Consider the following 25599-nt stretch of genomic DNA (forward strand, 5'->3'; position numbering starts at 1 on the left):
AGAAATTAACTGGACCTAATTGGAAATTTATTCAACAGTACTTTAATAATACCGAAATTGCACTACAAATGGCTTTTGCTTATTATAATACATAACTTTAGAAAGTGACACTGCATTAGTATAGTGTTGAAATAATAATATTTAGTGCATAATCTTTTTTTTTTTTTTTTTTAAGCCACAATATTCGTTTTACAATTTGAAACAATATCACAGAAATTGACCGCTAGTCTATATAGAGGTAAGTACTAAAATACTATCACATATAACGTTAGAGGACTAATATATCATTTCTGGGTCTCAGAATTAGTATTAGAAAATGTTTTCAACCAACAAGATCGCAGTTAAATGCCGATTAGTAGCCGATTACATTTACCACAAGGAGTTAATGACAAAATAAAATCGAAAGATAGCGAGTGTAATCATTTGGTTTGTAAACAGAACCGTGAAATACCTGAGTAAAATTCAAAATTGAAGGTTTTTGTGTCGTTTACATTTCTGAAATGAAGCTCACAGTTCGATATAAACCGCTGAAGATTCTCCTCAGACCAACCGTCAAAAACAGAAACTCCCGCCTTTTTGAAAATTCGCGCTTCTTCATCCAAGCACTGATGAACAGTAATGGGAGTTTTCGGATCAGTGGGCGGAGCCATAACGCAGGGTTGTTTTCGACCGTGTTACCTGATTTCGCGTCAGAGTGACGTGTTGTAGGGGTGGGGTCAGGAAAATGGCAACATTTTCATAAAATGATTTAGAAACACCCACCAATTTGAAAACGCCCACAAATTTAGTCCAGGCTGTTGCTGAAGTAACGAACACAACTTTCGCGCGCATCTCAAACCGTGTGTAAACTTAAACGTTCATTCTAGATAGTTATCCTAAAACAAATACACGTCATTGAATGAGCGCGGATTTCTAGCGTGTTTACTTGAACTTCTCAGGTAATATTTTTTATGACATGAGATGTACAAATGACAAAAAAATACACATAGCTCCAAATGAACTTTATAACCTGTAAATTGATGAAAACGTAATGCGATGATGAGGACTGACGGACAAAAACGAAAACCTCTTGAGCTAGATTTTTGTGTTAATATAATGACACATATAGTGTCTGACCATATATCAGCTCTGACAAGGCATTGTTTAATTATATATATATATATATATATATATATATATATATATATATATATATATATATATATGTTGTTGTTTTTTTAAATACTAGCGGTTTTGGACATGGTTTCCACTCGAGAGGGACTATGTAAGTTCTACTGCATAATACATTTTTAACAAGCAGAATAATACAGCATTATGGAAGCCCGTTTCCGCCACTGAATAAAAAATAAAAAAGGTTATTGTGACTTTTTTAGATATAAACTCGCAATTGCGAGTTAAAAAGTCATAATTCTGAGATATAAAGTCAGAATTCTGAGAAATAAAGTCAGAATTGCGTGATATAAACTCGCAATTTCGAGACAAAGTCGCTATTCTGAGAAATAAAGTCAGAACATTTTTTCTCAGAATTACGAGTTTATAATTCTGAGAACATATCAGTCTTCCCCCCCCCCCCCCTCACAACTGGACTTATATCACGCAATTCTGAGGAAAAAAAAGTCAGAATTGTGAGATAAAAAGTTTATATCTCACAAAAAAAGTCAGAATTGCAAGATATAAAAAAAAGTCAGTTGTGAGTATATCACGCAATTCTGACTTTATATCTCAGAATTCTGACTTTATATCTCAGAATTGACTTTTTAACTTGCGAGTTTATACCACGCAATTCTGACTTTATAACTCGCAATTGCACGTTTATATCTCAATTCTGTGAAAAAAGTCAGAATTGTGAGATAAAAAGTCGCAATAACTTTTTTTTTATTTTTTTTATTTTATTCAGTGGCGTAAACGGCTTCCATACAGCATCATGATACACACAGTCCCACTATAAGCTATTAGGGCCGATTGCCTAAAACTGCTAAGATTAGTCTTAAAAAGTTATCATGTAATATATTTTCTTCTAGACTGGTCATAACTTTTTAAAATCAGTTACAAAAAGGTAGAGTGGTCTAATTTAAAATGAAATGTAAGACTGTTTATCTGGTTGGTTAAACTAGTTCTTAAAACACAGTCTTTACATAGTGGCTATGTTTATGCAACTGGCCCTGATACTTTCCAAGGACAAAAACGTGGAGTTTAATACCTTTGGCTTTACGTCATGACATCAGCTGTCACTTCATTTTGGCGCGAAGTTCCTCAAGCTGAACCTAAAGAGAAACATTGTGACCGAAACATCAGTGAAAGTCATTGATGTGGAACTAGACGCGCGTCTACGATTAAATGTAGCGTTTGCTTGGATATTCGATAATGTACTCGTTATTATAGTGTGTATATCATGTATTGTGTATATAGACCAAATCAATATAAGAATGTGTAGTGTTTTAATTGGTGTGTCAGATTGTGGTTGAGTCCAGCTGATGGCGCCAAAAGCACAGATGCGCTCATACTTTTAAGGTGAATCGCGTGATGGTGTGTGTGTGTGTGTGTGTGTGTGTGTGTGTGTACGTGCCAATAAACTCGTCTCCTTTGCGTTATAAGAGCGACACAGTCAGAATGATGCTTCATCTACAGCGCAACTTCATTAGGTCTGTTCATCATCTCTCTTTTACTCATGTTTTATTTCTGTGACTCTCAAACTGTGTCTCACTGGAACATTCTCAATGGAATCATTTTGTATCTTATTATTATAATTTTTTTTTAGGAAACCTCATTGTAACAGGTGAAAGATGTTTGGAGGATTTCTACAAATGCTCAAGAAAAGGAAGGAGGTGAGGAAGACTAATCATCAGCATCATCATCAGCTGCTGTGGATAACTATTTTACTATCCCTGTTTAATTTTGTATTTATTTTAATTTTTCCAGTTAATTCCTTTGATTGGGTTTGTTGGATGTGCTGCACTTGGAGCAACAGCAACTTCAATTTATTTCTTACTGACCAAACCGGATGTCATGTGAGAAACTTATCTTTATTATGAGTTTAATAATACGATTGAAGTTATATTTAGGGTTAATAATAATCATTATTGTTATTATTTATTTATTATAATTACTGAGCTTAGTTATTGTTGAGAAAATGAAAGTTTTAAATTTAACACATGAAATGAAACTGTCTGAGCAAGTCTGATATGTAATTGAAAAGTTAATATTTAACATATAATATTACCAAAGCTGTGCAGTGATACAATTTCTTGACTTTTATAGTTTAAACAAGACCAGAAACCCAGAGCCATGGGAGACATTAGATCCATCAAAACCACAGAAGGTAATAAACGCTCTTTATTCATAATGTGTTTCACAGGACTAACAGTTATGATAATGTTAACCAGCAGTCAAATATGTATTTATTCATTGTTTAGGCTGCATAAATGTAGATCGTAAACAGCAATAACATCTGATATGTATAAATACATGACATTTGAGACACGAGGAGATGCTCTGAACACGAGCTGTGAATTTCATATTGACTTTAAACATTTAAAGTATGTTTAGTTCCGTATAGAAGCTCAAATAAAGCTCCAGAGGAACATTAACAGGTTGTTTCTGTCTCCGTTCAGCTCATGACCATTAACCAGCAGTGGAAACCAGTGGAGGAGCTGGAGCTGGTGAAGAAACTGACCAAATGATCTCCTCCGTCTCTCTCTCTTCTAAATGTCCATGTTAATTTAATCAGGATGAAGGTTCGGTTATCTATGTTGACGGAGTGTTTGCATGCACTGGATTGTACTTTAAACATGCACTGTGCCTTTAACTGTGAAAAATCACCTGTGTACTGGATGTAAAATAAATTAATGATATGAATTATACATCTGTCTAAAAGAAAGAAAGTGTAAGTCTCATTGAATATCTTTTTTGCAGATGAATTCCTCTCAAGTGGATTAGCTATTAATCTGCCCGGTGACGCTCGTCTCATTTCCTTCAGCCAGAAAAACAAGAGTATAAATCAAACCTGCTGACAGTCCATCGAGTCATTATATGTAATCTAACTGAAGAGGAAGTGCTGCTGAGGTCTCAAACGACTCGGCGCTTCCTGCTCGTCTTCATGTTTGTTCCATTCAACTTTGAAAAACAATCGTTGATCTCTGACCTTCATTCAGAGCACAGATCGTCACAGATGCTGATGAGCTTCAGATTCTGTGTGTGTGTGTGTGTTTTGTGAACGTATTGTGTTAGAAACACAACACACCCTCATGAAATCTACTGCATCATCATGAACATTCCCATCAGCCCACATTCTCCAGCCACATGTGTAAGGCTGTTTTTTACTGGTTAGGACTTGTCCGTCACGTCCTGTGTGTGTGTGTGTGTACGTGACTCAGTGTTTTGTGCTGATGTCGCCCGTCACGTGATCAGGAAGTGTTTGAAAAAAAAGCTCTGAACCAACAAGCAGAACTAAACAATTGGAGACTGACAGCAAACGACTAACCGTCACGCGTCCATAACTGTAGCATGAAGATGAATGTACAAGAGAAAGAGTTTAATCTGCTGTATTTCATCACTCTTTAGCTCCTCTTCAAAAGTTTTTAAAACTAGTCACATTTTAAATGTGATATTAATGATTAGTTCATCCAAAAATTAAAATCTGCACCTCACGCCATCCAAAATTAGGATGAGTGTGTTTCTTCATCAGGTTTGTAGAAATGTGTCTCTGCATCAGTGTCTCAGCAATGGATGCTCTGCAGTGAATGGGTGCCGTCAGAATGAGAGTCTGATAAAAACATCCACAGCACTCCAGTCCATCAGTTAACATCTGGAGAAGACAAAAGCTGAGACACATCCAGCATTAAGATGTTTCGAACTAAAATACCATAGAGTTCATAATCCATAATAACACTATCCAGTGAAAAAGTGTTCTGGTCTGAATCAGGAGAGAAATCTGCAGATCAAGCAGCGTTTACAAGACAAAACAGCTCTAAACAAATATGTGGCTGGATTTTGATGTGAGAGACGACAGCAGATGCACTTTATCACTGGAGGAAGCATTATTATGGATTATGAACTCGTATTTTAGTTAAAAATGACTTAATGCTGGATGTTTCAGCTTTTGTCTTCTCCAGATGTTAACTGATGGACTGGAGTGCTGTGGATTATTGTGATGTTTTTATCAGCTCTCATTCTGACGGCACCCATTCACTGCAGAGCATCCATTGCTGAGACACTGATGCAGAGACACATTTCTACAAACCTGATGAAGAAACACACTCCTCCTGATCTCAGATGAACTGACGGTGAACACATTTTTAATTTTGAATGACCTATTACTTTTACTTTAACCTTCAGAACACTTCCTGTCTGATTCTCATATCACCGTGGGGTTTAAAATCTCATCCAGCATCTTCTTTGCGTCCTTGAGTGAAATGCACTGAACTTAAACTCAACCTTTAAGTCACTGTCCGTACAAATCATCACCTAGCAACAGCAGCATTCACACGTCTGTTGCTAAGAGACGGCAGCACACCTCACTGTGATCACAATACAACCGATGAAAACATCATTAAAGAGCAAACAGGACACACACACATTTTGTTCATTTCTAAGTTTCACCCAAAATTCATGTCACCAGTATAGAAAAACAAAGATAGATGTTTTTCGCTGTGGCATGAGCCCAAACCCAATGAAAACACACACGAAAGCCGATTACAGGCATTTAAAATGTATTTATTTCAAGTTATTTCAAGCGCTTCAGCAGTCAGTGTAAATCGATCATCCTGATGCCATCAGACCCATATAAAACAAATACTGCAAACATAAAGAAACGACCGAACGAACCTTCACTCTGATGCAAAGGACTTATATTGTGTTTCAAAATCAAAATCATAAAACAAAAAACAAAACCATAAAACTAATAAAAAGGCATAACAGCAAAATACTGATGGCAGTCATTGACAGTTAAATAATCGTATTCAATCTGTATCTTGAGGCACAAAAAAATCAAATAAAAGATAAAAGGGACATGTCATCTTGTTCTGAGTATCTGAATCGATCATGTTGGCACACAATAATTATAAATGTATGAAGTGCACAAAACCGCAGTGAGCCTACAGTCTGTCCTGTCAAACTATGATTGTCAGTTGCTAAATGAGGAATCCTGTAAACATATGCAATATTTAATGCTTTCTAATGAGGTGTGAGATATGAGGACAAACGCTTTTGGATGATTTCAGTTCAGTCAGATCTCAGACTGTGAATCTCATGAAAGCTGTCAGGAACACGTTCAGGTCATATTTCACAAGATATAACAAATAAAGCCTGCTTTCTGCACAGTGGCATTATTTTCATGCAAACATAAGCACCTCCCCACTTTAATGTGAAAAATTAAATATTAATTTGTTAAGTATTTCTAAATTATGTATGTGCTGCACTGCCTTTAATTCATGCTGATTTTAATAAAATTACAGTAACGAGAATCAAACCCCTTTGGAAGTAAATTCAAAGGCATTGCATTATTGAAATGTGTGTTTTTGCATTGACAATGAGAATCCAGGCATAACTGTGCTTAACTGTGATTAAAAAAAAATAATAAAAATAAACCAAAAACAATACAAGCGTCATTCAGCTCAAGCAAAACAAGTGGTTGTTTTTCTTCTAATGTTGTCACTTTAATGCGACCCGGATGTGATTTCATGAGATTCACCCCAGAACACACAAACACAACGGCGTCCCTCCATCTGTCGATGTTCCTCAGTGACAGACGGCTCCAGAACAAACGCAAATCAAGCGGGTCCGGTCCTCCTGTGTGCACGTCAGTATTAAAGGTTTATCAAAATGAGGTCAATATTCATTATAGAAAAAGCTGCTAGACGATCCCCATCTCTCTCTCGTCCTGTGAGTGTGTGTGTGTGCGTGTGTGTGTGTGACAGCGAGAGACAGACGGTTTTTAGGCACTCGGTGTGAGGCAGTGTGTGCAGGACTGTGGCGCCCCCTGTCTGTGCGTCTGCAGCTGCACTGTGCAGTGTGTCACGCCGTGTGACGTCGTTAGCAGCCGCCGTGCGTTTGACTGCACTTCCTCCCAGTTACCCACAATCCCCGGCGCTAAACACAGAAGAGGCAGATGCAAAACATTAGTCCAATATCATGATGGTAACTGATCTCAGCATAGTGTTACACACAGTTACACGCATGAACTATACGTATATCCAGTGTTGGGGAGAGTTACTTTTAAAAGTAATGCTTTACAATATTGCGTTATAAAAAAAAAGTAACTAATTGTGTTACTAAGTTACTTTTTATGGAAAGTAATGCATTGCTACTTTTGCATTACTATTTGTGACCCTGCAGCACAAAAGCAGTCATAAGCAGCACAGCTATATTTGTAGCAATAGCCAACAATACATTGTATGGGTCAAAATTATCAATTTTTCTTTTATGCCAAAAATCATTAGGATTTTAAGTAAAGATCATGTTCCATGAAGATATTTTGCAAATTTCTTACCGTAAATATATGAAAGCTTAATTTTTTGATTAGTAATATGCATTGCTAAGAACTTCATTTGTAGAGCCCTGCACGGGCCTCAAATTTAGGCCCTAGCCCGGCCCGTGTCCGACAGCTTATCAGAACTACCGGCCCGAGTCCGACCCGAGCCCGTCTTTTTCCCCACTTCTCCCGAAACAGCTTATACTACTGTTTTGGCTATTAAAATAGTTCAGTTTTGTATGTAATGGCAAAATGATTATATTTCGTTTCGTTTGTGGAAGCTAAAGCGCGCTCTGCAGGACATGGAGGCACCATTTTTTTTTTTCAGTGGAAACAACTTAAAATAGCCTACGCTGTAATTTGTTTCTGATGAAGGTAAGAGTAATACATCATTCGGAACTGTAAAGGGTCTACTTTTATTTGTGTGCACTCACAATATCAACAAAACGTTGTGCTTTTATAAAACAAAGAAAACAAACATGATGCACTTTCTGCCGTCCCGTATTGAACAGGAGCGCGTCACAATAATGAACCGAAGCTGAGAGAATACATGCCTCACAGACATGATAAATATATCTATAGAAAGCATTAAATTACCACTTAACGAAAAAAAAAAAATCTAAAACAAAAACTCTTTTATTATAATCATAATCCATAAAGATGCATTTCTCTCTAAAGGTGCGTCTAATGAGGAGACGGCGAGTCAGGATCAGCACCTTCATCCTTGCGAAACGGACTCAGAAAACACTAGTTTATTAGCAGGCTAAATAATTCAAATATCTCCTTACTATTTCTCCCGGACACATTCATGGTGATTATGTTTGCTGGGGCTTTGCGGCAAGCTTTAGCCTATTGCGTGCATTTGATCGCAGAACTCTTCAGCTGCGCTGAAGTCACTTGCGCTCGCTGCTGCTGCGGGACAAACACCGTCGAGCCGCTCTCGACAGACGCAGCAGCACGGTCTCCTGTTGTTTCCACCAGTGCGCCAATTTTTTTTTTCATCACTAATGGATGGATATCTAAAATATAAAAATAAAGAGAAACCTAAAACAGGCCCGAGGCCCGGCCCGCGTCTGAACTATGACTTGAAAATTGGCCCGAAGCCCGGCCCTAGGGATGTAAAAATGTCGGGGCCGGTCGGGCCCGGGCCGAAATGCAGGGCTCTATTCATTTGAACAACTTTAAAGGTGATTTTCTCAATATTTAGATTTTTTTGCACCCTCAGATTCCAGATTTTCAAATAGTTGCATCTCAGCCAAATATTGTCCGATCCTAACATTCAGATGATGTATAAATCTCAATTTCCAAAAATTGCCCTTATTACTGGTTTTGTGGTCCAGGGTTACATGTGTCATTTTTTTTGTTTTTAGTAATCTGATTACGTAACTCACGTTACTTGTAATGCATTACCCCAACACTGTTTATATCAAGAAAGTAGAATTCATTAAACAGTTGAGCATGAGTTTATGAACTAGTAACAGCGGCTTGGATACTTGTGAGAGGAAGTAGTTTTAGAGTCAAAAACACTGACTTTTCAGAATGTGGTGAAATAGAAAGACTCGCTCTTGAGTTGCGATTCTGCCGTTATTGTTTGCGATCAGCGACTCACCGAGCTGCAGGTGAACGATGGCTGCGGTTTTATCGGCCGTCAGTGCCCAGAGCTTCAGCTCCTCCACACACTCCACATGCTGCAGCTTCAGCAGATCAGCTCTGATTCCAGACACGTCCACATGACGCGGAACACCTGCAGCACACAAACACTCCATCACGACTGGACTGACACGCTCAACACACACTGACATTACACTCCGAGAGAGAGACAGACGGATATAAGGACGGAAGGACAGAGTCAGATGGACAGACAGACAGACGGTCAGGTGTCTTACCCTCCAGCAGAATGATGCCGGTGTCTCTGATGATCTGGAATGTGCTGAACAGCACCAGTATAGAGAACAGGTACGTACAAATGGGATCGGCCAGCTTATACTCCGGCTGACACACACACACACACACACACACACAGAGTGCTGTTATTATCATCATAAACTCAGCTCAGACATGTGACACAGACAGAATGAGCTCAACAGGTCGTACCTTAAACCTGACGATGTAGGCAGCGATGAGCACACCGACGCTCTGAACCAGATCACCCAGAGCGTGGATGAAGGCCGCTCGCACCGCCAGACTGCCGTGACCCCGCTGACCCTGACCCTGACCCCGCCCCGGTGACCCGTGAGAGTGGGTGTGGCCGTGTGAATGAAGATGACCGGACTGGTTGAGGAGGAAGCCCATCCCACACACACACACACACACACACACACACACACTCATGGAACACAGCAGCGACTCATCCTGAGGAGACAATGATGAGCAGCTCCTGCGGACTTTCATCCCGAACTAAAGCGCTTTATGAGCCATAAAGTCATTATGATATATGATATACAGGTGCTGGTCATATAATTAGAATATCATCAATAAGTTGATTTATTTCACTAATACCATTCAAAAAGTGAAACTTGTATATTATATTCATTCATTACACACAGACTGATATATTTCAAATGTTTATTTCTTTTAATTTTGATGATTAGAGCTTACAGCTCATGAAAGTCAAAAATCAGTATCTCAAAATATTAGAATATTTACATTTGAGTTTGAATAAATGACCATCCCTACAGTATAAATTCTGGGTATCTCTTGTTCTTTGAAACCACAATAATGGGGAAGACTGCTGACTTGGCAATGATCCAGAAGATGAACATTGACACCTCCACAAAGAGGGTAAGTCACAGAGGTCATTACTGAAAGGTGTGGCTGTTTACAGAGTGCTGTATCAAAGCATATTAAATGCAAAGTTGACTGGAAGGAAGAATTTGGGTAGGAAAAGGTGCACAAGCAACAGGGATGACCGCAAGCTTGAGAAAACAAGCTTCACAAGGAGAGAACTGAAGCTGGAGTCAGTGCATCAAGAGTCACCACGCTCAGACGTCTTCAGGAAAAGGGCTACCAAGCCACTTCTGAACCAGAGACAACGCCAGAAGCATCTTAACTGGGCTGTGGAGAAAAGAACTGGACTGTTGCTCAGTGGTCCAAAGTCCTCTTTTCAGATGAAAGTAAATTTTACATTTCATTTGGAAATCAAGGTCCCAGAGTCTGAAGGAAGAGTGGAGAGGCACAGAATCCATGTTGCTTGAAGTCCAGTGTGAAGTTTCCACAGTCAGTGATGATTTGGGCTGCCATGTCATCTGCTGGTGTTGGTCCACTGTGTTTTCTGATGTCCACAGTCAACGCAGCCATCTACCAGGAGATTTTAGAGCACTTCATGCTTCCTTCTGTTGACAAGCTTTATGGAGATGCTGATTTCATTTTCCAGCAGGACTTGGCACCTGCCCACACTGCCAAAGGTACCAAAAGCTGGTTCAATGACCATAGTGTTACTGTGCTTGATTGGCCAGCAAACTCGCTTGACCTGAACCCCATAGAGAATCTGTGGGTATTGTCAAGAGGAAGATGAGAGACACCAGACCCAACAATGCAGATGAGCTGAAGGCCACTATCAGAGCAACCTGGGCTCTCATAACACCTGAGCAGTGCCACAGACTGATCGACTCCATGCCACGCCGCATTGCTGCAGTAATTCAGGCAAAAGGAGCCCCAACTAAGTATTGAGTGCTGTACATGCTCATACTTTTCATTTTCATACTTTTCAGTTGGCCAAGATTTCTAAAAATCCTTTCTTTGTATTGGTCTTAAGTAATATTCTAATATTTTGAGATACTGATTTTTGACTTTCATGAGCTGTAAGCTCTAATCATCAAAATTAAAAGAAATAAAAATTCACTATTTTGAATGGAAATAGTGAAATAAATCAACTTTTTGATGATATTCTAATTATATGACCAGCACCTGTATATATGATATTGAACACAGAGCGTTTCTTTGTTCACAGCAGCTCAAATCCACCATCAGGACACTTCAGAACCGTCCCAGATCAGTTCTGCTGGGTTCTTCAGTGATTCATCACTGTTCTAAACTGATCAACAGTAACTTTAATGGTGCTATACATTAGTCCATATCTACAGTCGTTACCTAACTACTGAAGACAAATTATTATATGTTGATGTGTAGGGTTTTGTTCAGTTATTGATGGAAAGCTGTGTTTGGATGTAACGTGTACAGATGCTGTTACATCTAAACAGTAAACGTGTAGATTTATTAACAGATGACTTTCCAAAACACACCTGCGTCGAAACTTTACACGTACATTCATGACTAGATAAAAACAAGTCACTAAATTTTGAAAAGAAATGAATAGTTTAACCAATTTTCAAGCTTTTATTAGAAAAATGAAAATCAGCACCTTCAGTTGTAAAACGTTGTGATCGAAGGAAAATGAATAGCATCAGAAAATAAAGCATCCAAAGTTTCCAAACTTTATAATCAAGAATTGACACAAGTAATAACTGGACATTTATTGCCGCAAAAAGAACCTCGTATATCATAGTCTTCTTGCATTCTTTTACTTTTTTTTCACTTTCATTTTGTCATTTGCATCTGTTTGCTATCTGATTTTATTTTTGTCGCAAAATTTAGATTTTTTTCTCAGAATTATAGAATTATATTTTGCAATTATTTTTGTCTGAGAAGATAAAAAGTCATTGAAAGTCACTGAATTGCGAGATGTAATCACAAGAGTTCATGCTGCGCAACAGAGTTCATATTTTGCAATTCCGACTTATTTTGACAGAATCATTATAATAATGATAATAATAATAATTATGCACCCGTTTGTAAGGAAGCTTGTAAATGAACTAATTTCTCTATCCAATGCTGTCACGTCACATGAGAAAAGAACAAATGACTCTAAAGACTCGAGAGATGAACTAATCAACTCTTTCCGGCTCAGACTGCATTGGTTAAGTTTACGGGGCTGTCACGTGATGAACGAACGACTCAAACCCGAAGACTTGTCAGATAAGAGGCGAGGTGAGCTAATCAAAGACTGAAGACCCAGGTAAACAATGAAATAATCTTTTCTGTTTCTTATAGCATTAGTTTGTCTTGTTTGTTGTGTGATCAACGTTTGTGTAAGTAGTAGACGTGTTAGGGAAGCAACACGTAACATTTTAATTATATTTTGCAAAAATGAATGAAACGACTCGGAAAAAAGATTCGTTCATTTGGCTGAACGAGACTCAAAGGTCCGATTCGGTAAAATGATCCAAACTTCCCTTCACTCTTGTGTGTGTGTGTGTGTGTGTGTGTGTGACTCACAGCAGGTTGACGGCGACGCCCACCGCGGCTGTGATCAGCATCACGTCTCCGTCGATGGTGAAGTCCTGCTGGATGGTCCTCTGCACGGCCTCGTTCACCAACACTCCCGTCAGAATATAGATCAGCAGCACACTGATTCCCGCGGACAGAACCTCTGAACACACACAGAGACGTCCAGGGTTCCTACATATTTTCCATTTCAAAATTCCATACTTTTCCAGACTCAAATTTCCAAACCTCTCAGTAGATCTTCAAACCATATTTAACATAAAAGGAGCATTTTTTCAGATTTATATTTGGTATATTGTACGGTCATCTGAAAATATTTATTATGTTTATTCATTGATTTTCTTGAAGTGACAACAGACAGAGTCCCTTTGACTTTTGCACACATGAGAAACTTTTTTGCGCCTTTGAAAAACTAATCACATGCGCATTGGAATTTTTTTTTGCATTAAAATTTCTAGTTTTACATATACTATCACCTATTTCCTTTGTGTGTCACTGCCATCTTATTATAGAGAAAATGAGAGCATGGATGCACATGAATTATTAGAGATTAGTGCTGTCAAACGATTAATCGTGATTAATAATACATAATATATGTGTGTGTACTGTGTATATTTATTATGTATATATAAATACAGACACGTACAGTATATATTTTGAAAATATTTTCATGCATATATTTATATTAATATAATTGATATTACATATAAATATTTTAAATGTATAAACATAACATTTTTATTAAATATATACATGCATGTATATATTTGCATGCATGTATATATGATGGCGCCATTGGCGAAGTCTGTATATTTTTCATTTTTGCACAGATCCCTTTAGAGACTTTGTAATACGGTGCAAGAAACATCGTGAGAAGAAACCCAAAACACCTATAACCTGCATTTTTGCATAATGAAAAAGTGGACCTTGAATTCTTTCAGTCATGTTTGCCAATCACTAAAGAATCATTAAACAGCTGCCATGAAAACACACTTCTTGTACGATAAATTTATTTTCATTAAATTCTTAATTTTCTATTATAGAAAACTAAACCGGGGCAAAAGTATGGAAATGCAAATATTTTTCCATACTCTGCTTTCTTTTTTCCATGCTTTCCCAGACCTAGAAATTACTCAAATCAAATTTGCTACTTTTCCATACTTTTACAAAGTGCGTAAGAACCCTGGACATCTCAAACGTGACAGAGACGCAGCGAGACGAGATGCTTACCGAGCCGATGGAGGCCAAAGGTGAATCTGTAGGTGGGCGGTTTGGCCGAGAGCCAGAGCGCTAGCAGCGAAACCACGATCCCGATGAGGTCCGTTAACATGTGCAGCGCATCCGTCATGATGGCCAGACTGTTGGCCATGTATCCCCCTGAAAGACACAGAGTAATAATATGTGAGCCTGCAGCACAAAAGCAGTCATAAGCAGCACAGGTATATTTGTAGCAATAGCCAACAATACATTGTATGGCTCAAAATTATACATTTTACTTTTATGCCAAAAATCATTAGGATATTAAGTAAAGATCATGTTCCATGAAGATATTTAGTAAATTTTTTTACCGTAAATATATCAAAACTTAATTTTTGATTAGTAATATGCATTGCTAAGAACTTCATTTGAACAACTTTAAAGGTGATTTTCTCAATATTTAGATTTTTTTGCACCCTCAGATTCCAGATTTTCAAATATTGTCCGATCCTAACAAACCATACATCAATGGAAAGATTATTTATGCAGATTTAGTATTCAGATTATGTATAAATCTCAATTAAAATAAATGACCCTTAAGACTGGTTTTGTCGTCCAGGGTCACATATTACTTTGTGCAGTAAAACAGCTCGTTACTTTTGACGCCTCATCGCCAAAAATCCAATAATTCCCAGATTTATTTTCATAATTTTCATGAACACAGAGCAGCAGGGAAGCCTGGAATATGGAAAAGCTTACATTGAAAGGATGGAAATATTGCATTACATTGATTTTGTGAGAAGAAAAGATGATCTGAACACCGATGTTTAAGTTGTGGCATTACTTTACCCTCTAATCCTGATATAAATTGTGACACTTTTTTGAAAATGAAACATTTTCTCATGACCTCATGCTATTTCTTTCGATAAAATAAATCTTGAAATATAATCGGATATGTGTAACAGAGAAATTATAGCTACAATTAGCTTCAAGCTACACATGACAATTAATAAGGTTAATACAACACTTAAAAGTTACTCTCACGCACCACTGAGTGTTTATAATAACTGTTCTGACTACGATCCAACGTGGATTTTGGTCAAATGATGAGCAGAAATATATTGTTAGTAACATTTCAGAATAATTTTTTGGGGTAACTTACGCAATTATAACTTCTGTGGGGCGTGAAGGAAAAGTAATGTAACTAGTAGTGTAACTAAATTACTGTTGCCTGAAAGTAATAATATTACTTTTGAAAGGAGCAACTATTAACGAGTATTAAATTACATTTATTGAGTAACAAGCCCAACACTGGAGAGCACTAGCTATGTTTCCATCCAAAGTCACTAATTAAACTTATGCGCAAAATTTGAATAAATTGCGCATAAAGCACTGTTTCCATCCAGTAAATTGAACAGAACAAAATCGTCACTTCCCGATTAACTTGCGCTAAATATCACGAAGAAAAATTGTATTTGCTGCAGTAGGAGAAGTCACTGTATATAATAATTTTTGCATTGAATAAATCACAAGCTTCAGAGCGCGCAGACAAATCGCAGTCGTGTTATCTTATTTTCGGAGCCTGTCGTTTGGGAACGCATTTCTGGGAGTTAATTATAACGAAGCACTTTGACGAGACTTTGCTCAAGCATTTTAGAATGACGAAATTAGCATTTCAGATGCTGCGCAATGAGATCGGTCCGTTGATTAGTCCAGTTTTATGCTGTCCCGTCGCAAAGTCGCGTCTTTTTTGATGCGCGTTAAGGAATTTATTCGGTAAAAGTGTTTCCATCGTAGTTCAGATTGACGACAGGAAGTCTGGGAACTTTGGCCACTTTGAATGGCCAAGACCCGCCCAAGAGGTCATGTGACTGACAGGTAAAGCAACCAATCACGTTTCGTTTTCTGCCGCGTCATGTTTAGGGGCGTGGAAATGTCCGCACAATAATAGACAGGTGTGTAAAACTCTCAGACGTATTTTAAAGATCCTATGCCGCGAACTTTACACATTTCACAAACTTTTGAAACTCCAGCGTTTATTTGATCCTGATAAGCGCTTATCGTTTCCAGGCGGAACGTTAAAGAACGCGACACACACGTCTCCCGGAAATCCCGTATAATTCAACCAATCCGACGACGACTTCGAAACTCCTGAAGTGTTTCCAGCTATGTGTGCCGTAGACGTTTGTGTGGCGTGACATATGAGGCATATGATCATGTGACTTTTTACGTACGCCATGTGACCTGTAAATGCGAAAAACGTTTCCATTGCAGTTTTGCGAAATATTCCTTATTGTAATTGCTTGTAAAAGTACTCTTGCGAACGTAAAAACTTTTTTGCGATATATGGGTGTTTTTGCAATTGCGCAATTTGAAGGGTAATGAAAGCGCAGCTACTGACGCAACCGCCGCTCACCTATCAGCTCGCCCACCATGAACAGGAAGTAGAGCACCGCAGCGAAGCCCAGCTTCCTCATCACCCTCCTGCGCTTGTCGCGCTCTCTGGTCATGCGACATCCATCGCAGGGGTCCGGCATCGCGCCGGGGCTCCCCAGACTGGACGAGGAGCCCAGCAGAGAGTCATCATCGTCCGCTAGCAGCGTGTTGACCGCTGCGCCGTTGCGTGAAGACACAGGAATCTCGTCCGCTTCTCCGGACACCACCACCTTCAGCTGGTTAAACCGAGGCACCTCGTCGTCCTCCAGATCGTCGGAGAAGTCGAAGGCTGCCGTGTCGCTCAGGTGCCAGCTGTCTGTCCGCCGGCGGAACGCCGACCTCACGCGACCCATCAGCCCTAAGCCAGACATCTGCGAGGAACTTTAGTGACCACACAGCATCAACACAGCTGACCGCATCACTCACTCCAGGTTACCTGAAAACAAACACACACAGAGACAGACACACACCTGGTTAGGTCACGTGACACAGCTTCACGAGACTGATGATCGCTAGTCACGCTGATGCGAATGTAGACGGTCTGTCAGTCAGTCACGCTAGCGGCTAGCGGTCAGTCCGTTCCGTTCACACCGAAAACTCAACGAAAACACGCACTCCGGTTTATGAATAACGTAAACGAGCACCAACCTTTCGAGAACTGTCTTCCGTTCGCTGGTTCCGTCCATCGCGGTGTGTGTTCAGGCGGATGTCGGAGGACGTGTGTTTGTGTGAGAGCGTGTGTGTGAGTGTTTGACGGTAGCGTGTCCACTCTGCGCTAGTCCCAAATCTGCTGCACTTCCGCTTGACGGACAGCAGAGCGCGCGCACGTTAGAACGTCATATTCATGTACAAAATTACCATTTGTGACCCTGAACCAAAAAAATACCAGTCATAAGCAGCACGGGTATATTTGTAGCAATAGCCAACAATAAGTAATAACAATAAATTGTATGGGTTAAAGTTATCGATTTAATTTTTTATGCCAAAAATCATTAGGATATTAAGTAAAGATCATGTTCCATGAAGATATTTAGTAAATTTAGTACCGTAAATATATCAAAAGTTAATTTATGATTAGTAATATGCAATGCTACGAACTTCATTTGGACAACTTTAAAGGTGATTTTATCGATATTTTGACTTTTTTTGTTTTGTTTTTTGTTCAGTTTTTTTTTTTTTTTTTTTTGTGCTCCCTCAGATTCCAGATTTTCAAATAGTTGTACCTCAGCCAGATACAAACCATACATCAATGGAAAACTCATTTTCGTTGATGTATAAATCTCAATTAAAAACCCTTATGACTGGTTTAGTGGTCCAGGCAGGGTCACATATAACTGATACGGTTATTAAGGTTATGGATTATATTACATTAGATTGGATTGGATTGGATTAGATTATTGTTACGTCTTCGATATATTGCATTGAACTCCTGCACATCTGTAAATATGTTTTTGCACATTTTTATAATTTATTATTTATTATTATTATTATTATTATTATTATGTATTTAGCTGTTTTATGTGTATATGTGTACTGGAAGCCAGGTTTATTATAGTTCTATAAAATAAAAAGTTATAAAACTAAAATTCTTTAAATAATGTTTTGTTAATTGAAATAGAATGTTAACTGAAATAAATAAATAAATAAAATATAAAAAACCGAAAACTTATTTTATTTCAGCTAGTTTCCTAAACAACATTTCGCCATTCTCAGTACTACATTAAAAATAATTAAAACTAAAACTGAAATAAATATTAATAAAAACTAGTATATGTACATATTAATGTCAGAACACTTTAACTAAATTAACGTGAAAGCAGAAAATATAAAAATAAAATCTAATTTAAAATATTAACAAAAACTGTAATAGTATACTAAAATAACACTGCTGGAAGATTCATTTAAGAAGAAAAACTCGTTGTGTGTGCAAGCAAACTTAGCAGTAAAGTAAAGTATATTATATTATGTGTTTTGTATGTACAATCGTTTGTCCAATCGGAGGCGTCGCTCGGCGCCACGTGATCTACGGCGGAAGTGCGCTCAGAGTGGCAGCGCGTCGTGCTCGCGCAGTATGTGTAGTCACATGAGCGCAGGTCACGTGATGTTTGTGAGCCGCTGCTCTTGGAAACATTTTCACATTCATCAGATTCATCAGACGCCAATAAAAGCGAGGGTTCGTGTGCACAGAACAGAGTCTGAAAGCGTTTGTGTTCCAGGAGCCGCTGCTGGATGTGAGGAAGAGGAAGAGGAGGATGGACAGACAGGAGGAGGAGGAAGATGAGGAGGAGACAGGTGAGCAGAAACACAACATTCACTGGTCACAGAACTGGACTTCTGGCTCAATATTATGAATATAGTAAAGATTATTTGACCAAATATCACATTGACGAATGCTAGTTTGCTAATCAAAACACGCCTTTATGGTTTTGTTGTATGTATGTGTATATACGCGTGTGTGTGTACACACACACACACACACACACACACACACACACACACATATATATATATATATATATATATATTAGAATTTTATTTTTGTATTAGTTTATGAGCTTTACAAAGTATTTATTTGACATTTTTATTTTTGATACTATTTATATATATTTGATACTTTACCCTTATTCTAGTGCTGTCAAATGATTAATTGCATCCAAAATAAAAGTTTTTGTTTATATATCTGTGTGTGCTGTGTATATTTATGTATATATAAATAAATACACACATACAGCATATATTTAAGAAAAATGTTATGTTTATATATTAAATATTTATATAAATATGAATATAAATTTATACATGCATGTAAATATTTTCACAATATATACTGTATGTGTGTGTGTGTCTTTATATGTACACAATAAATATGCACCGTACACACACATATGTAAACAAAACAACATTTATTTTGGATGCAATTAATCATTTGATAGCACTACCTTATTCAGATTTTTATATTAGAATTATTTTTTTATTCATTCAGTTGTTTTTCTTAATTTTTGAATGCATAATTGTATAATGTTCAATATTTCCTATTGAATGAATGAATATATAAATGTTTAATTTCCATTTATTGTGTATAGTGCATGTATAGTGATGGTGTGTGTGTGTGTGTGTGTGTGTGTGTGCAGTGTGTGGGGTGATGGAGGATATCGTGTGTGTGGACGAACAGACGGTCCAGCGTCTGACGGACGGGTTTCTCTCTCACTATCTGCCGGAGCTGTCCTCATCCAAACGAGCGCTGCAGGAGCTGACGTACGTCTCGCATATCACACTGCATCCCATAATGCAATGTGCTCAACTCCACCTTCCATTTCCTGTGTGACAGGAAGTCTGTGATTTTTAACGCTAATGAGTCGAGTAATGTTCTGTATTCAGTAAATGAGCTTTATTATTTGATCAGACTGAAAAAAAGAGTTGCACAATACAATACTGTATAATGTTTTATTTTGTCTTCCAGACAAAACCAGGTGATTCTGCTGGATACGCTGGATCAGGAAGTGGCGAAGTTCCGCGAATGCAACGCCACGATCGATCTGAACGCGCTGGTGAGTTTCACGCGTGTGTTTCGTAGGAAAAAAAACGTTCTGCCCTCGTCAGACTCACAGCCGATGTGTTTCAGTTCACAGAGGCCAAAGTTTATCACAGCAAACTGGTGAACATCCGCAAAGAAATGATCGTTCTGCACGACAAGACCACCAAACTGAAGGTTTGAGTTTACACTAGATCTACAGCTTCATGATCCACGCTGTTCATGTGTTATTCTGGGTTAGTCAGCTTTGACATTTCACACTGAAAAGAGTTAAAAAGAAGCTCAAAACATTCTGGAACTTTTACAAATTCATGTTTGAAAATGAAAATGCGTTCACCGTCAGTTCATCTGAGATCAGGATGAGTTTGTTTCTTCATCAGGTTTGTAGAAATGTGTCTCTGCATCAATGCATGCTCTGCAGTGAATGGGTGCCGTCAGAATGAGAGCTGATAAAAACATCACAATAATCCACACCACTCCAGTCCATCAGTTAACATCTGGAGAAGACAAAAGCTGAAACAAATCCAGCATTAAGACGTCCAGATGTTAACTGATGGACTGGAGCAGTGTGGATTATTGTGATGTTTTTATCAGCTCTCATTCTGACGGCACCCATTCACTGCAGTGTGTTCTGTTCCTGTGCTGTGTCTGTAGAAGCGAGCGCTGAAGCTGCAGCAGCACAAGCAGAAGGAGGATCTGGAGCGCGAGCAGCAGAGAGAGAGAGAGAGAGAGCGAGAGAGACATCTCATTGCCAAACCCGCCAAACGCAGCGACGCCGAACCGCACTGAGCGCGCTCAGATACACGGCTCCGCCCACTGCACCGAGACTCCACCCCCAACATCTGGAAAACAATCAGAGAAACGCATTCACGCATGCATCACGACTCTCGGAGGAAATGTGCTGATTTCAGGATTTGATCAGGACTCGGTGATGAAGATGTTTGACTCTCAAAGCTCTGATGACCCTTCATCATCATCATCATCATCATGTGCGTTTCTGTCCAGATAAATAAAAATAAATGAATAAAACTCTAATGAAGCTGTATGTGTCATCATATTCTCTACATGTGAAAGAAAATCAGCTAAAACTCGTATTACTTTTTGTGTGTATATTAGTGCTGTCAAATGATTAATTGCGATTAATTGCATCCAAAATAAAAGTTTTTGTTTACATAATATATGTGTGTGTACTGTGTATATCTAAATACACACACATGCATATATATATATATATTTAAGAAAAATGTTACGTTTATAGATTAAATATATTTATATATGATGTAAATATGGTGTGTATTTATATATACATAATAAATATACACATTTTGTAAACAAAAACTTTTATTTTGGATGTGATTAATCGATTTATGGCACTAGTATATTTATTACTTTATAGGCATATTATTTTTTTATGAAGCTCTTTTAATCTATATAAATGTGATAAAACCGTAACACTTTACAGTGAATATTAATTTGTTAATATTAATTTGCATTAAACTACTCCCACAGCATTTATTAATCTTAGTAAATGTTAGTTTCAACATATTAATACGCCATAAAAAAAAAAATTAGTTATATTTGTTAACTTTAGTTAATGCACTCTGATCTAACATTAACCTTAACTAATGCATTTACTAGCTAACATTAACAAAGAAGAATAACTACTGTAAATAATGCATTGCTTATTGTTAGTTCATGTTAATGAGTGTTAGCGATAAAAATTAATATTTGTCATATTTGAATGCTTATGAACCTAATCAGCATCATAATATTTATTAATGGGATTTATTTTGAGTGCTTTTTATAATAGCACAAAGAAAACACCATTATACAAAAATATACACATTTACACAGAGTACATAATTCATCCAAAACTTTATATTAATGCAAAATATAGCAAGTATTTATTTTATTTATTTGCAATATTTTTGCTGACAATTTCATGTATGTGAAATGTTCCTACATTTGTACAAGAAAAAATGTAATTATTATTAACACAGTCAAACCAAAAATTATTCAGGCACCAGATATAATTTTTAATATTTTTTTTTACTAGTGGGTGCAGGACACTGTAGTTCATTTATGCAAAATAAAGTAAACTACCATACCATAAACTAACATACAGTGGACTACCAGTGAAAACTGCTGGGTCAGTTTGAGTTCTGACCTCTAGGTGGCATCATGGGATTGATCCTGTGTGTCATCGGTGTGTGTTTCTGTGTGGAAAGCATTGACAGAAATGTTCCAGAAGTGGCACAGCGATGTCATGTGGTATTACTGTGTTTTGTTAAGTGCGGGCGTGTGTGAATGAAGCTAACACAGACACCAGTGCTCTGACACAGACAGACAGGCCTGGTTTCCGCCGGTTTGAGGCTGACGCTCCCCTCCTTTCCGCGCGGGCGTCTGGATCAGTGTCTGGATTTAGCTGTTTGGGCCTGAAGGAGAAAAACAAGCCCACGGCTCCGGAACCACAGACGCTGAGCACATGTGGAGGTCTGTCTGCTCATAACAGCAGGTCAGGATGGCGTTAGCTCATGGTGAGACGCTGTGGTTTGCTGGAGTTATATAACAGGGGGTAATTGCTCTGGAATTGGGTGGAACGGCAGGAGTTTGTGTATTAGACACCAAATCCAAATATAGACTCCAACTTGTTTCTGCTCGACCGAAGAAACATCTGCTGCCTGAAAGAAAGCCTTCAGACACACCAAAGTGCTGCTTAACTACAACCAAAACATCACGGTTACTACAGTAACGACCTCTGACCTCTACAAGACCAGGCTGACCTATGACCTCGTTTCTAAATCTCTATACATTACATGTGTGCATTTTTGCATTGGATCGATCCCGCCTTCTTGTAGGCCAATGATGTGCGATGCCTGCATGCTATTGGTCTAGCTACTTTTCAGTTTATTTACATTCGCATGTATGCATTTGGCAGATGTTTCTAAGCAATGCATACATTTGATCAGCTCATGCATAACCTGGGAATCGAACCTATGGCCTTGTGTTTGAACTCTATAATGCTATAGAATGGTTATTATATTCATGCATCATGATATTTACTTGGTATTCCAAGGCAGGGTTACTGTAGTAGCTATAGTTAACTAAAACCAAAACCAAAAAAAATTTAAATTTTTTTTTTTTACTTGAAGTACATTTAAAAATATATATATATATTTGAAGTAAATGTAAAAAATGATTTACCTAATAATAATAATAATAATGTTTACCTTGACTACAACTAAAATAACTGAAACTAAAACTGAAATAAAAATAAATTAAAATTATAGACATTTTAAAAAACTACAAAAACATAAAATTACTGACACTTTAAAATTAAAATGACAACAGAAAATATAAAAACAATTAAAAAAAATATTAATACACAATAATAGTATCTCAATGATACTAAAATAGCTATTGTACTTCAAAGAACACTATGGTTTTACCATAATGCATGTCCAAAAGCACAGTATTGTGTTGTTTTTCAGCCTGTGTTTGTTTGTGGACTCTGATTCTGATCACCTCGTCTCAACCCGAGCTCGTGAAAGTGCGCATAAATAATAAGCCAAATAAAAACAAAAACTCGTGGTACTGAGACGCAAACATGGATTCTGGCGTGTATATGCTACGCAATGTGTAGGATTAGGGTATTAGATGCGCATTATATGCACGCCAAACACGTGCGTATCATATGCACGCCAAAGTCCAGTTTTGTGTATAAACACCACGAGTTTTCATTTTTTATTTGGCGTACTGTTTATGCTCATTATCAAGATATATGAGAGGTCAAATTAGACGAATGCACATGTGCTGCGCTGAAAAATGCAGCGGTTTCACTGTAAAGTAAACGTAGAAGGGTTTTGATGTGGCAACAGCAGCATTTGATTAAAGCAGAAAACCAAAGCGTGTTTTTAACAGTCCAAGAGAACAACAGACAGACGTGATAGTGCTGGCGTTGAGGAGGTTTCTGGATTTATTGTCTTGTTTATGCTGTGAGTGAATGAGCTGGTTAACCCTGAACCGCAGCCAGACCTGGAGGAGGACCTCTGTTTATTTGTCAGACTGTCTCTTCCAGCAGCTCCAGAACCTCAGGAAAGGGACATGTTTCATCACACCTGATGTACTGGATTAGAAACTACAGGTGAAAACAGATCTCAACGTACTTCACCAGTGATTATAATGCTTTATATCCATGGGGAGTAACTACTTACATTATAAAACAAATATAACTGTAATCTGTATTTAACCTCAGAATGATCTCAAAGTAAAAAAAGAGGTGCTATAGTCTGATTTTGTGCTGGCTGTGCTTTAAAATGGAATTATTATAATCTTAATCTAAGCCTGAGTAATCAGTGTTGAACTCTATTGTCTGGTTTAAATGTTTCAAAAATGAGTAACAGTTGAAAACATTGGTTAGAAATTTAGAAAAGTAATCAAATGTAATCAGTTACATTAGTTTCATAATTTAATCATTTTTAAACACATCTCTTCCATCTTTATTTGACCCTCTAACTCTAGCACTCTCTATTCTAATTCTATTCTTTTAAAGAAACTTGTTCCTTTTAGACTCTGTTCATTTACAAACTGCTTGTTTTTTTTATACAAACACTAGCTTCTCTATTCTTTTTGTATTCTATCTATTTGTTTTCTTTTTATTTATTATAAAATTAGCAAAAAGCAACAAAAAAAGTCCTCTAATTAGCTTGCTGTATTCTTTTTCTATTCTATCTGTTTTCTTTTTATTTATTAAAAAAAAACTTGCTACGTGTACTGCGTTAAGCTAAATGAGACTTGATGCATATTATTGCTCTTTTGTTGATTTTGATTGCTTTTATTGTCATCATTTGTAAGTCGCTTTGGATAAAAGCATCTGCTAAATGACTAAATGTAATAAAGTAATTGAAATAGTTACACTACTGTTACATTTTAGATGGGGTTACTTGTAATCTGTAATCTATTACATTTACAAAGTAACTTTCCCAACACTGTTTGTATCTGAAATGTTACATGTAAATATGCAAATGAGAAGTTTATTAATTAAATATGCACTAATTTGCATACATTTCCAGAACAGAAATATGAACATTGGATATCTGAGGCGCTCTCGCACACACACACACACACACACATACACACACTCTTATCTGAGGCGCTCTCACACACACACACACACACACACACACACACATGGGCCCCATACACACGCTACACGCCTGAACTCTGTGACCTCTGACAGGAGTGTGTGAAATACGGCACACACACACTGAATGTTCAGAGTGTCCTGAACATACAAATGACACACACATGATAAAGGCCAGAGTCACGGTCTTCAAAATCACAACAAATAAAGACCATCGAGGTACAAGAACATGTGTTTATAGACACAAAATACAGCACTGTATATATGTGAATCAATTAAAAAAATCAATTCTGTGACTGATTATGCAATGACATCTTTCGACTAACTATCAGACTAGTGACTAATGTTTGTCAAATTTAAAATTTAGCATTGATTTCTGAAATTATTTATATTTAATATAAGCAAAGTGTTTGTCTTCATTTTGCCACTGTTGTTCGTAATAACGTTTAATAAATAAAGTAGTGCTGTCAAAAGATTAATCGCATCCAGAATAAAAGTTTTTTGTTTATATAATATATGTGTGTGTGGTTATTTATTATG

At 37.5% G+C, this 25599-nt stretch overlaps 3 protein-coding genes across 3 annotated transcripts; 2 read left to right on the forward strand and 1 right to left on the reverse strand.

The window, feature by feature from the left end:
- The first annotated feature begins 2578 nt into the window (after positions 1–2578).
- c18h15orf48 (chromosome 18 C15orf48 homolog) lies at positions 2579–3881 on the forward strand. Its single transcript, XM_058752168.1, has 5 exons — positions 2579–2642; positions 2759–2825; positions 2920–3008; positions 3259–3319; positions 3612–3881. The coding sequence occupies exons 2-5, from the start codon at positions 2784–2786 to the stop codon at positions 3678–3680; spliced, it is 261 nt and encodes an 86-aa protein (XP_058608151.1). The 5' UTR covers positions 2579–2642; positions 2759–2783; the 3' UTR covers positions 3681–3881.
- Positions 3882–5415: 1534 nt separating this feature from the next.
- On the reverse strand, positions 5416–17201 carry slc30a4 (solute carrier family 30 member 4). Its single transcript, XM_058752183.1, has 8 exons — positions 17033–17201; positions 16365–16820; positions 13982–14128; positions 12742–12896; positions 9563–9760; positions 9355–9460; positions 9078–9212; positions 5416–7086 (listed from the first exon to the last, which is right to left on the reverse strand). Exons 2-8 carry the CDS (start codon positions 16753–16755, stop codon positions 6932–6934), a joined length of 1287 nt encoding a protein of 428 aa, XP_058608166.1. The 5' UTR covers positions 16756–16820; positions 17033–17201; the 3' UTR covers positions 5416–6931.
- Positions 17202–18465: 1264 nt separating this feature from the next.
- bloc1s6 (biogenesis of lysosomal organelles complex-1, subunit 6, pallidin) lies at positions 18466–20951 on the forward strand. Its single transcript, XM_058751605.1, has 5 exons — positions 18466–18676; positions 19516–19639; positions 19845–19932; positions 20007–20093; positions 20571–20951. Exons 1-5 carry the CDS (start codon positions 18637–18639, stop codon positions 20703–20705), a joined length of 474 nt encoding a protein of 157 aa, XP_058607588.1. The 5' UTR covers positions 18466–18636; the 3' UTR covers positions 20706–20951.
- Positions 20952–25599: the final 4648 nt, after the last annotated feature.

This window comes from Onychostoma macrolepis, chromosome 18 (assembly GCF_012432095.1).
Source record: "Onychostoma macrolepis isolate SWU-2019 chromosome 18, ASM1243209v1, whole genome shotgun sequence".
Lineage (NCBI taxonomy): Eukaryota > Metazoa > Chordata > Actinopteri > Cypriniformes > Cyprinidae > Onychostoma > Onychostoma macrolepis.